Below are 14006 nucleotides of genomic sequence, written 5' to 3' on the forward strand. Positions count from 1 at the left end.
AACTTTAAGGTTAATCATGAACAAACCCATCATTTTTATAAATGATAAACTGCAAGCACTAAGACAATTCATTAAGTACCTAATACAGATTACTGTATTTGGTGCCATGCAGGAAAAAAAATGAAGGATACATACTACTTATTTTTGGACAATAACTATTTGATATTTAGCAATTTGATATTCACTATTTGATATTTAAATATTTAGATGATGTTGCAGAAATACTTTGTCACAGCCTGATGAGTTTTGAGTCTACATGTCACAAAGAGCTACCTGAATTTTCATTCATATCTCCATTTGCACTGCTCAGGACAATAATGAAAGAACCCTAAATCGGTGTAAAATACCACTTTAAGAATTAAGCCAGAAAAATCTCCACAATGTGTTTTTTCATATATCATTTAAAGAAAACAAGGAAATTACCCAGTAAACAAGTGGATCACTTATCAGGCGGTGATAAGAGGGCTTGACATACAAACTCCTAATGTAGTAGCAACTTAATAAGATGTATTATGTTGAATTTTATACTATACCAAGTGTAATAGATTACTTTTTAGAAATAGAATAGAGATATATATATAAAAAACTGGAAATTGACCATTTTTACAGAACTATCTAGATTTTATGAATTGTTTTCATAATTTAAATTTATTTTAAAATCATTTAATTCTCTTTTCTTGGGTACCCTGCTTTCCAGGAAATTTTAATTACTAGTTTGGGTTCCAAAATTTTTTTGATGGTCTGCAATAGGTTTACTTGTAAGTGTCTCTTGAACCTCCCACCCCAATACAATGGTCTGTATACTGGCAGTACTTGTAAGAAATTCTGAATTTCATTTTTCACCACTAGGTATCCTATTATGAAATGCATTATTTACACACTATTTTTTCATTTGTAAACAAAAGATTTAACCCTGTATAACCAAAATATTTTAATCAGCCAATATAATATTAAATTTATATATTTTTGTTACTGTGTACATTAAGCTCCCAGCCCTTCTTGATTTAGAACAACCACATTCCAGGTACTCAATAACTCCGTGTAACCAATACTTCCCACTCTGCTGGGACAGCTCTGAGAACTCTGATGCCCCTAACCCTGGAGGCACTGAAAGTAAAGGCACTGAATCTTCCTGTTGGATCCGGAAACATGCCTTCCATCCCCACACCTTTTCCTGGTCCCAAGTGGGGAAGAGCTCATGCCCTGAGGAACAGTAGGGGACTGAAGGAAGGAAGCTGGCTTCCCACCTGCTGTGTGGCAGGAGCCAAACCCCCATAGACTTCACCGTGAACAAACAATGAAGATTCAGAGAGCACCAGTGTCTTCAGCCCTGTCCACACCTTGACAACCAGAGTATAAATAGAATACTGTATTGAATAATGTAAACGTGCTATGATCAAAAGTGAACAAAGTTAGATGCTTCTGAGTAATTTATTCTTCAGGTGGCACAAAACAATAGTACATTCTGCTAGTTGCAAACAACCACACTGGATAGGAATAGGCTGATGCTTTATAGTAATGTGTGTTCATTGTTCTGTCACTAAATAGGAATTTGTTTGTGCACTCCTTCAATAAATACATTTGGAAATAAGTATTCACATTCTGGGTGGGAATATTTACTTAGTGTAACAGATAGTGATAAATGTGGATATGTAAGTCTCCATACAAAATAAGTCATCCTGTTTTTATTTTAGAGCTTGTGGCCTAGCGATGAGAGAGAAACCAACAGACATAAATGTATGATGGGCATGCATATACCTCTCACACATCTTCAGTTTGTGTGTCAGTGATGTGGGAGAGGAAAAAAAAGATACATGAGGTATGAGGACTGCAGGGGAAGCAGAGTTCTAAGAGGACAGCCAAGTTTTCATTAGAGAAAATGAGTAGGATGTATAAATTTAACAAAATGTTAGGAAAAGTTCTTACTAATCAAGTCCATCTTGCAAAATGGACTTTCTGGACAATACCGAGCCTTGTCAAACACACGAATCTTGGCAAAAACAGAATGTTCTTCAACCAGAAACTTAACAAGAACAATTTTGAAATTGCAGTTTTTGATAATGTACATTTCTCTAAACAACTTGATGAACCTGTTTTGTGTGTGTGTGTGTGTGCGCGCACACGTGTGTGTGTGTGCTTGTGAACACACATATTTAAGACTCAAAGTTGAGGCTAGTACATTTTGATTTAGAGCAAAAACACAAGCTGAGGACAGTGGCTCATGTCTGTAATCCTAGTTATTCAGACTGAGATCTGAGGGTCTCAGTTTGAAGCCAGCCTTTGAAGGAAAGTCCAAGGGACTCTTATCTCCAGTTAACCACAAAAAAGCTGTGACTCAAAGTAGAACATTAGCCTTGAATAAAAAAAGCTTAGGAACAGTGTCCAGCTTCTGAGTTCAAGGGAAAAAAAATCAAATAAAGAGTAGCCTGACAATGATTCTGAAGCATTTATAAAACAAATTTTAATGAACTATTTTCTATTAAAATACATGTTAAGAATTCAACCACAGAGAACAATTAATAGACACTTTCAAAAACTTTTAAGATAATCTTAGGGTCACAGCTGATAATCATCTGTTATTCACAAGTTAGTCATAATAGCCTGTGTTCATTCTGATGGACCAGTGTTATATTCGGTCGATAACCACCCCATAACAGGCAGTTAAATGTTTTTCGGTATCACTCTGGTACATACAGGAACTTAGACTGAGTTTTAGTTTTCTTTAGCCATGTGTTACTTATGTGTAATGTCAGACAAGGGAAGTTGTAAGCTCTCTTGTATTGTGTTCATGCTCAAGTGGATACATTGGAGAAGGAGTACCAATGACTCCTCAGATTAAACCTTGGATGTCCTTCTGAGGTATGAGTGTTACTCTCGGGAGTTAACTAGTGTCAGTTTCATAGTAAAGTGAACACAAATGTATACTGGAGGCAAACATAAAAATCACATGAGTTATAAGAGAGAAGATTTCTGTCTTTAGTGGCGGTTTTTACACTTTTCTCTCAATCTTATTCTACAACTCTACTAGTGTAGAGCAAAAAATTATAAGGAGCACAGCTTCAGGGTGTTGTGGCTATAGAATTGCTTTTACTATTGCAGGTTCCATGGTCAGTCTTGATCTTCTTTGGCACTCTAAAGAACCAGCAGAGCAAATTCTAAGAGATAGCATATTTTTATTACTTGTTTTGTTAATATTTTACATTCTTTCAAATTTTTTTCCTAATTGTTGGAGACCAACATATTTATGTAATTCTTTTCAAAATAACATTTTAGAAAGGGTTATTCTACCTATAAAATTAGTATGCATAATGCTTTATAAGTAAAGGAGTACCCGTAAAAGTTGAATACAAATCAGGATTGGAAACTATATTATTGCTTTTCTCCTTTTTGGTTACATGATTATGATACAGATTAATTATTATGTGTAAAGTGGCTTGCCAATAAATCACATTCAGTGGAAAATATAAAGATATCTCAATAGAAGCAAACCAAAACATAAGCTTGCTTGCTAATAATGATTAGAATCCCAGGGTAAGTAGCACATGCTAAGTAACCAAGACTCTGTCACAGTTCTCTGTGTATCCAGCTACATGATCTTGAATTACAAAAACCTTAATTTCCTGATCTATAAATGAGTACATGGTATGACGGTCTCATAGAATTTTAAAGTTCTAGAATTCAAAGTGTATATAACTAAAGCATATTTTTATTTCTAAAATTTGCATGATAAATGTATAAACCTAGGATAAGAACAAGAATTAAAAGTAAATGTTTTTAGAAAGATTTTGTAGATAACCTTTACTTCCAGGATTGGTTTTGCTAATAAATCCTGGTTTTTGCCTAATTCAAAACAATCTAACAGTAATTTGATGGCATTTGTAACTTCTCTTGTAAGTATATACAGTATTTTTGCCTAATCATGAATGACCTCAACTTTCAAAACTTAAGATTAGTTTCATTATTATAACTTTTTTTGCTATTTAGACACTGAAGGGATTTAGATAAAAATTTGTTATAGATAATTCTGAAAGGCACTAAAGAATCAAATATGAAAAATGCCTTGTTCTAACCTTTAAATGTTCACAAGACTCCAGTCACTTGATCTGGCTAGACTAGCAACATTCTCAAATCAGACAATAGTTCAGAATACCATGCATGGCACTGCTCTAGAATATACTTGAGTAAGGCCAGGAAAAACTTCCCCCTAACTGTATCTGGCCTGGCTTGGTCATACAAGTGAACAAGAAAATACATAGTTCTGTTGTTTCTGTAATGTAAATAGACCTTAATGACAAACATTTTGAAGTTGAAATCACAATAATTAACAGACCAACAATTTGAGCTGTCCTTGGTGAACATATAAAGTATTACCAACATCTGCTAGTGGAAGAATTGTGAAGTAGATATTCAGTCTTTCTAATAAGTCCATAGCCCTAGGTCTTCATGGCATTCAGGGGTTCATATCCCTAACTATATCCTCTACTTGAGTCATTATTCTCTTGCCATTTAAAAGGAAAATAGTTTTCAATACTGCCACCTTTTGGATGGAAGGTATTGCTCTAGATTACAGGATTACTACCTTTAACTATCCTTAATGTTTAAATATGACACCGTTCTATTCATGTGCTCAAATATATTCTTTAAGATTTTTTTCCTCTGGAATGATTTTACTTCTGTGATCCAATTTAACTGGCAAGAGAATTGTGGCAAAACATTTTTTGCATATTTGTATTGTTCCCTGTGAGGCATCTATTGTAAGCATTGCTGCGGGCTGTCATTTTTGTCTGCCCTCCAGGATTTGCTGGCCCAAGTACTGTGTACCAGACTTGGTGTCAGTCATAAGGGGGAGGGGTAATTTGCAGCTCAGCCAAACAGTTTTGTTATTCCTTTAAAATTAAAAGCATATGAAACAGATACAGCTTATGAAGGTTTTTTTATAAATAACATAAACTTAAATAACAAAACAATAAAGTTCAAATACAACTTAAAATAGAGTTTAATGCTATAACACAGGAGGGGGGAAAAGCATGATTATTTGTGGGAAGAACATTGTTAAAAAGCCCAAGTCCCAAATATGAATTATACAAAAGACAGATTATGTTACTAGAAAAAAAACTTAAAAGACTTCTGAATTTTACTTTGGGGGATTATAAAATGTTACTTTGTGGCACGTGAGATGAAGTACAGTATTATTATTATTGCTATTTTATATACAAGATTTTTTTAAAACCTTTTTGCAATACCTTTTCAATCTGAGCAGCATTGGGAAATTTTTTTCCTTGTTAATAGGTACAAGCATGCTTTCTGAAACTACTTATTTGATCCAATTCCATAATAGACCTTTTTAGAAGAGTCCTTATTTTCTGATTGGATTATGATTTTTTTCACTGGAAAGCATCACAAATGCTGCTCGTCTCCTAGTTAGTGTTGGTTTGATTATCTGACAGATCATTCCAGCAGCCTTTAGGTCTGACATACCTTATATAACATCATCTGCATTATTATTATTATTATTATTATTTATTATATATATATAGCAGCCATTTGATAAGCAGATAGGAATATTTAAATAATCATTATCAGATAATCAAATCTAACATACTCTGAAGGGTAAATTAATTTAAGAAAAAAACATTACTATTACTAACACCATGATTGTACAACCAGTTACAACTTTTTACAACTCTTAGTTACTAAATCTAATTTTTGTGTATAGTTTTCAAATCTTTCTTTAATGCAGTCTCTTAAAATAAACAAAAATGCGCAAGTCCAGCTTGATCAGTTTTTCAGTAGTTTTCCAGCCTTTCTCGGTTACTTAAAAAAAAAAAAAAAGAAAGAAGAAAAAGGAAATGAAAACAGTCCACTTAAAGAAATCTCCCTGCTGAAACTGGTTTCTTATATACCATACATTGACTAGGTTATCGCCATAGGAAGAAAGTGGGCTGTTTTTTGTTCTTTCTTCGTTTTTTTCCCCCTTACAGGAACCCCTTTTTGATTTAAGGCAACGAACATTTCTCCTCCACTGTGTGTCCATTTAGCAGATGCATATGTGTTGTAATGGTTTTCCAGGATTAATTCTTTGAAGTTGCAATCTTCGTTGCAGTCTTTCTGTTAAAACAACGTGCCGTATTATTCAAATGACTTTTGGAAGGATTCAATTTTAAATTAAGATTAAGCAATATTTGGGAGAAAACTTAAGCAATATATGACTTGTTTTAAACCTCAGATTAAGCAGACCTAATACATTTAATGTGTATTAAATACAGCCCTTTATTTTTAAATTTAAAACAAAAAAGACAACATGATACATAGTTTATGCAACCTGGCCACAAAAATATTACGTGGGCAGTCAGATTCTACTGTTCTGTCATATTAGGACTTATTTTCCCCTAGTAACTCTTCTATTGCTAAGCACTGCAAATTTGGAGTAGTCAAGATAGCATTTGCTTCTCTCTGGTCATTTACTGCTACATGGCCTTCAAGAATAATAAAATTAAAAGTTCATCTATGCTATCATTCAAGTACACCTGTAGTATTATGTCAGACATTATGCTGAGCTCTAGGAATACAAAGGAAAGTCAATCACATTTTATTATGGTGGGCTAAATTTTTACATATTTCACATTGAAACAGAGAAAATAGTGTGAATGCTTCCAGTTCAGAGATCGTGATTCTGAGATGGACGTGATAAATGAATTGAACACTTCAGGATTTTTTTTTCCCAAGAATTTACATGTCAGCAGTGTGCTTTAACAAAAAGAGCTTTAATACTGACAGATGGAAATTTAGATTTCAAGTATCTAAAATGCACATGGGACTTTAGAGCTGGAAGAATCAGCTATTGCAGCTCATTTTACAGATGAAGAAACCAAAGTCCAGACAGCTTAAGCAATCTGTCTAAAGGCACAAAGAAAACATTTTTTTCTTAATGCTTGGGTATAAAATTTTAATGGAATCATTAAATTATACCACTGGAAAGAAATTGGTTCCAGTTTTGCTTTCTAAAAAGGCAAAAATGTTTTTGACAAAAACAAGTTTGAAAAATTAACTCTAAGCCATCAACAAATAAATACCTTTGCATAGAGTTTTCCTTCCTTGTTCATTGCAAGATAGTATTCGCTTTCCACCCCTTTGATTGCCACAATTCCAACTGCCACTGTCCTGATTTCCATGATATCTGCAAGGAATCACAGAAAGATATTCTGATTATTGACTCAACCTTGTAGATTATCCAAGAAAGGCCAAGTCTTTATTTGTTTCATCTGTGAGCTGTTATAATTATTCTTGTGTTTAAGCAATCCCACACACACACCCTTAACATACATAGTAACAAGAAAAGTCATTCAAGTGCAAAAATGATGAGGCTTTTATTTATTTATAAGATGATTTCTTTGTTGCTTTGTATGTCCCTCCCCCACGGTATAACCCCTGCTTTCACTGTATTTGATGTTGGTATAATTTGTGTGGGGGGGGAACAAATCGTTTAAATAGAGATACAGGTGGACCCCTTTGCAACAATGAGATGTACAAGTCTTATGTCGAAAACGAACTTTACAACTTTTGTGGGAGGGGGAGGTGGTTGGGTGGGAGGGCACAGGGAGGATGGGATGGGAAGGGGAAACAAAGAAGGAGGCTACAATGATTGATAAGAAATGTACTCATTATCTTGCCCATGTAATTGTAACCAGTCTGTACAGTATTTTCACAATTGAAAAAAAAAGAAATTGGTTACAAAAAAAATGAGGAGACTTAATTTGGAGAAATAGATAACTAATGAAGTTAGTTATTTCTCTACAACCATATTTTTTTTTCTGAGCCTCAAAAGATTATACAGGGGAGTTACAATTTAACATATCCATCCAATTACTGTCCAGTGCTTCTTGACCAGAGTTACCCTTCCATCATTCTTCTCATCCTATCCCCTTCCTCCAGACTCATTTCACATTTTTCACATAGACACACTGAATATTCCTGCAATATTTGTCCCCTGTTCCATTTTTCATTCAACAGCCCCCCCCTTTAACAGTACCTTACATCCTTAAAATCTTGTTGCAACTTCCTGATACTCATTTTTTATAAGACATTTGGTAATTATTCAAAAGGCTTATTACTCCATGAAGTTTCACTTCTGTATATATCATACTTTAGTCAAGTAACTCATATATACAAGCATGTCTCTGTGCATGTTGATATGAGAGGTTGTATTTTGTGTCAAAGATCTACCTGAGGGAAAATGTACATCCCTTTGCAAAAGGCATAATTTCATGTTGTGTATAGTTATACATAGATATATAGATATATATCTATGTACATACATACATGCATCTATACATATCTGTTCCTAACAAAATGTAAAGAAAACTCAAAAGTGCAAATTACGACAATGTTCAAGAGGAAGTATACTCATTACCTCACTCATGTAACTGTAACCCTCTGTATAGTATCTTTACAATAAAAAAATACTAAAAAAAAATAAAAAATAAAATAAAACCTTAAAAAAAGTGCAAATTATGTGCAAAAGCTATTTTCCAAAATATTCACTTAATTTTAGGAGAACGTTTTTAGTCTGTTTTCTCATTGTTCATCTGATTTATTCTTTTTACCTCAATTTTCTTGTTTGGATAACAAAATTGGTATTCCTGTCGTACTAACTGAGCTAGTATTTGTGATCTGCTCCATAAACATGATGCAAACAGAAGCCTTTTCCTAATGCATCAGGCTAGTCAGAGCTCATCTAACCAAGTTTCATGGCTGCTCATGTAGAAACAGAGGTGCCTAAGCTGTATAAATGTGACTTTAGGATAAAGATTAGGAAAAACGGACCAAGAGCTCAGTTCAAATGATAGAGAAAAATATTTACCTCTTTAATTAAGAAAGTTAGCCCTGGTTTCTTAACTCCAGAATAGTAGAATAGAAATAGCAAACATTTTTATAGCTATGACTTAACCAGTTACATTTTTATTGTATCTATTTACTGCCAGTCCTGGGGCTTGAACTCTGGGCCTGGGGTCTCTGGGCTTCTTTTGCTCAAGACTAGCATTCTACCATCAAAGCCACAGCTTCCACTTATGGCTTTTTTTCTGGTATTGGTGTAGATAATAGTCTCATGGGCTTTCCTGCCCAGGCTGGCTTTGAATGGTAACCCTTAGATCTCAACCTCTTGAGTAGCTAGTATTACAGGCATGAATCATCTGCACCCAGCTTTTAACAAATATCTTTAAGTATTTATTGCCAAGCTCGATTCTAGGCAGAGATCTTATTGATCTAAAAATCAACTGTGAATTTCAAATGTACCTCAATAAAAATAAAGTTAAATTTTTATTTTGTGCTTCTTATATTAGCTGATATTTAACTCAGCATCCTTTATCATACTTTCTGTCATTACTAGTGCCTACTAACGTTGTAAATTTAGCGGGATATGGCAGTGCAGGAGCCTATTTATGTACATAGCGACAGTCATCATGACTTGAATAAATGATGAAAGGCTGAGTAAGTCATGGACGGATTTATCTCATCTCTTTGACTGCCAGGCATCCAGATTTGGTTTGTTTGTGGATACACTGTAGCCATGTTTTTCTAGATTAAGAAACAGTAAAATTAGTTTTTAAAAAGATTGTATTTGACATTCCTCAGTTTAATCACCTACATACCTTGGAAAACCTCCAGAGAGCTAATATACAGTTGCTTAAGAAACGGAGAATTGCATTTCTTAATTCAAACTACATTAGCCATTTTTAGAATAGTGACATATGAATATCTTACACTGAGTTTGCAAAATGTGAAAATTACATCACAGTCAGCTTGTCATTATCCAATTGTTTTTGCTTAAGGTATCGCTTTATGTATAATCCTCATTCGTCTTGCTTGCCCCAATTATTTAACTTAGCTTAGCCTCCTTAATCTCTATTGTAAATTAGCATATATAAATGCTACATGAACGTACTAATATTTATGGCACCCAACAAATTAGCTACTCTTTTCCTGTGTTTGTCCTAGGCAAATTTGAGAAGTTTTCATCTGTAATATCATTTGGATACTTTCTACTTATGTTACCAATATTTTTAAATGGCCATTGGAACCTATGCATTTTGAACCTGTCCTTTTTCTTAAGCTGCAAACTGAGCTTTCTGTTGTTACCATTAATCTGTAGTTTTCAAGTCTTCACGCTTATGATAATACCATGTCATTCCTTGTATCATCCAAGCATTTAATAATATACAGGCAAAGGCTATTAATTGTTGTTCAGTTCCCATTCTGCTTTTCTTCCACAGTAATAAAATTTTTTAGCCAGGCGCTGGTGGCTCATGCCACCAGCTACTCAGGAAGCTGAGATCTGAGAATCGAGGTTCAAAGCCAGCCCAAGCAGGAAAGCCCATGAGACCCTTATCTCCAATAAACTACTCAGAAAAGGTTGAAAGTGGCTCTGTAGCTCAAGTGGTAGAGAGCAAGCCTTGAGCACAGAGAGGCCCTGAGTTCAAGCCCCAGGACCAGCAAAAAACAAATAAATAAAAAAAATGTGCACTTCTCAATACCTCTCACAGCTCAGTATATCCATGTGACCAAATTCTAGAGGATGTAAGTAAAGTGTCCTATGGCAAATTCCAGAAATATTCCATGAAAAATATTGAGCAGGAGCTCAATATATTTTTGTATTCATTTCTTTATTTTATCTTTCTTTTGGAACTTGAATTCTATTTTGGATTCTGGAAACAAAGTGAAGTGGAAATGTGAACTGAATGGGCCAAGGACACCCCCCTCCCCCAACCTCCCAGTGCTTCTGTGGAGCAGGAGTCATTCCTCCAATATAACAGATGGAGACATAAACTATTGTAACCGACTTTCCTAACTGAATTTTTAACTAATGCACCTCAACTTTCTGCTTATGTGGTGGTGAGGAATCGAACTCAGGGCCTCATGCATGCAAGGCAAGCGTTCTACCACTGAGCCACCTTCCCAGCTGTACCTCAACTTTCTATCAGACTCACCTTCATAAAATGCACATAAAAACCCATGTGCTCCATTTTTATCCATTATTTGAAGCTATATTCCAGAAGGGAAACTCATTTTCAACTCTATTATTAATAACCAAGGGTTATTGGCTTTTTTTCCTTTATTTTTTTCCCTTCTAAAAGTCTATGGGAAGAAATGAAAACAACACCTGTGCTCTTATGTCTTTCTATTCAGTTCCTATTCAGAACTTCATTCATACTAGAGATCCCATTTCTTCGAGTGCTATCATTTGTTCATACATGTGTCTGCACTTAGTTTTGTAAATCTTCCTTGATTCCCCTTTACATCCTGACACAAACGTGAGGCCCCTAGTAAGCTATATTAACTCAGGTTCAGTTGCTTGCAAGCCAGGGAATGGCCTAGCTTTTCTGAATTTTCCTTATTGTTGCATAAAGCATGAAATGTTTTTATGATTCTTTCCAAAAGACCAGATTCACCATTCTTCTTTGGTGCACCATAACTGTTAATTGGGCACTTAACTAGATTCAATCTTTTGCATATTTATTCTCTTTCCTCTATGATCAATTAATGATGCTTTATATTTTCTAGCGTCCAGATTTTTTTTCTTCTTGGCTTCTTTTCTGAATTAGTTTGTTTCGCTCTTTGTAGATTTTATGTTTGCTTGTTTGTTTGTTGGGGGGAGGGTCATTTGCTTGTTTGTAAAGCAGCGTTCTTCCTATGGTACTAATGCTAGCCTGCTTCTACTTCCTGGATGGCTGGGATTGTAGATGTGCGCTCTACTACATCTAAAATTATTTAACTTCTCAAATAAGCCATACCATAGAAAAATATTTCAAGTCTTTTTACTTTCATATCTAGCCAAGAAAAACAGCTCATATTTATACTGCACATGATCACTGACCATCTCAAACAGGACAGAAAAAAGAATATGACCCAAGAGAGTTGAAACGGCCTCTTTGTTGAACTCTTGGAAGCATTTTTCATTCATTCTGGCTGATTCCCATGTTACTTCTTCTATATTAGTCTCATTGGAAGTACATAGTATTGGAATGTACTACTTTAATACCATCAGCTCTAGCTTCTTTCAGCAAATATGGGAGAGTGCAGCAAAGAACATAAACTAGACAAGAAGTAATCCAAACTAATTCTATCACTTGTTCTTATTTCTCTCACTATGCCTACTTCCTCAATTTTATTTTAATAGATGTTGAGGCCAAAGCATAAGGAGTTGAAGTACAAGATCATTTCAAACTCCTGCACTAATTTAGAATTAATAGAATTGGCATTTAGCAATCAAAAACTCAATTTACAAAAAATTTCAGAAGATACTCTGACTTGTAAAAAATGTAATAATAGTGTTTTTAATCTTTGGTATTTAATATTTATTCCATTGCCCCCATGCCAAAAACCATCTGTAGAGTTCCAAATATTGTTACATCTGCTTTCCTCTTCCATTTGCAATCTAGTCACATTGTAGAATTTCACCATTTTCCATGCTTTGTTAAAAGTATTAAGGTCTCAAAAGAAGGACCCAAATCTGTAACTGTATTTAGAGCTTAAATTTTACTATCATAAATTATAATAAGTACATCAAATGGAATCACCATTTCTACCTAATGCTTTCACCTGTTGATAAGATGGTCTCACTATATGCTTAATTGTTCTGTAGAACAATTCAGTAGTTTCTTGGTTCTTTCCTTTACCATCACTGCTTATTTGGAATTATCATAGCTTCTGAGAAGCAGAAGAGACTGAAAGATGTTCAGTATATTTCAGCCAGTAGCTTCTCCATCACATTCTTGTTATTAAAGGCATAGATTAGTTGTGGTGAATATGTTGAGTGTGAAGACTTTCATTCTTTGATGCCAGTAGTTATTGCAGATGATGTCTCTCTACTTTTAGTCTGCCTCTTCATAAAATTAGGTTAAGCAGGTTATTCAGTTCTTAATGTTATCTAATAAGTGAATCCATAGACACTGTTTTGGCCTTGATTAGAAATAACATGCTATTTTTTCTATGCTGACTCTAAAATAGGAAATCAAAGTAGTTGTGCTAAGAAAACCCAAACAATTTGTTGGTCTAATTTTTTTTCTTGCCAGTCATGGGGCTTGTACTCAGGGCCTGAGCACTGTCCCTGAGCTTTTTTCTCAAGGCTAGTGCTCTACCACTTGAGCCACAGCGCCACTTCCAGCTTTTTCTGTGTATGTGGTACTGAGGAAACCCAGGGTTTCATACATGCTAGGCAAACGCTCTACCACTAAGCCACATTCCCAGCCCTAGTCTAATATTTTAGAATTAAATAGTATTTGTTTGTAGTTTAAATTAAGTATATGTAAAATGTTCTGATTACTAAACTAATATTAATGCTAAATTAACTGTAAATATTCCTGAAAAGTGGTAGCAGTTTTATACAATGACTGTGTCTAGCCAAAAAATATTCTTTAAAACAAATATATTTGAAAGTGGAGTAACATCAGTCTCATTCATTATAGAGGAATTGTTTATAAGGAAAGAATGCAAGTAATATTTTGAATATATTTCAGTCTCTTATTTTTTTTTAATCGGTACTAGGGTTTGACTTAGGGTCTCACACTTGTTAGGCTGGTTCACTACTACTTGAGCCATGCTTTGAGCCCTGTTTTTTGCTGGTCATTTTGGAGAATTTTCTACCTGTGAAATTTTTTTACCCAGGCTGGTCTCAAACCATGGTCCTTCAGATCTCATCTTCCTTATGAGTTAAAATTATAGGGATAGGCCACTGGGCTCAGCTTATATTTCAGCTTTATATTTGTTTTTAATTTGTTCATAAGTCATTTATGTTTTTGTAAACCACTTATATTTGGAGTTTTTCATAAACTGAATTTTATCAAGGTATCAAATTTATGTGAGAAATGTTCACTTAAAAAATAATGCAGGGCTGGGATGGAGCTCAGTGGCAAAGCAATTGCATGGCAAGTGCAATGTCCTGGGTTTGATCCCCAGTAGCACAAAAGAAAAGACAAAAAGTAAAAATAATAATAAAATACACACACACA

General features: G+C 34.5%; 1 protein-coding gene across 1 annotated transcript in view; it reads right to left on the reverse strand.

Annotated features, from left to right (window-relative positions):
* Window positions 1–5476: 5476 nt before the first annotated feature.
* Fgf7 (fibroblast growth factor 7) overlaps window positions 5477–14006 on the reverse strand; it is a 53431-nt gene continuing 44901 nt past the window's right edge. The window contains exons 3-4 of the mRNA XM_013010279.1: window positions 7074–7177; window positions 5477–6108 (exon numbers count right to left, since the gene is read on the reverse strand). Of these exons, the coding sequence (XP_012865733.1) occupies window positions 5914–6108; window positions 7074–7177 (299 nt within the window). The 3' untranslated portion in view covers window positions 5477–5913. The remainder of the gene's footprint in view (window positions 6109–7073; window positions 7178–14006) is intronic.

Source organism: Dipodomys ordii, unplaced genomic scaffold (genome assembly GCF_000151885.1).
Source record: "Dipodomys ordii isolate 6190 unplaced genomic scaffold, Dord_2.0 Scaffold11, whole genome shotgun sequence".
In the NCBI taxonomy this organism is placed as follows: domain Eukaryota; kingdom Metazoa; phylum Chordata; class Mammalia; order Rodentia; family Heteromyidae; genus Dipodomys; species Dipodomys ordii.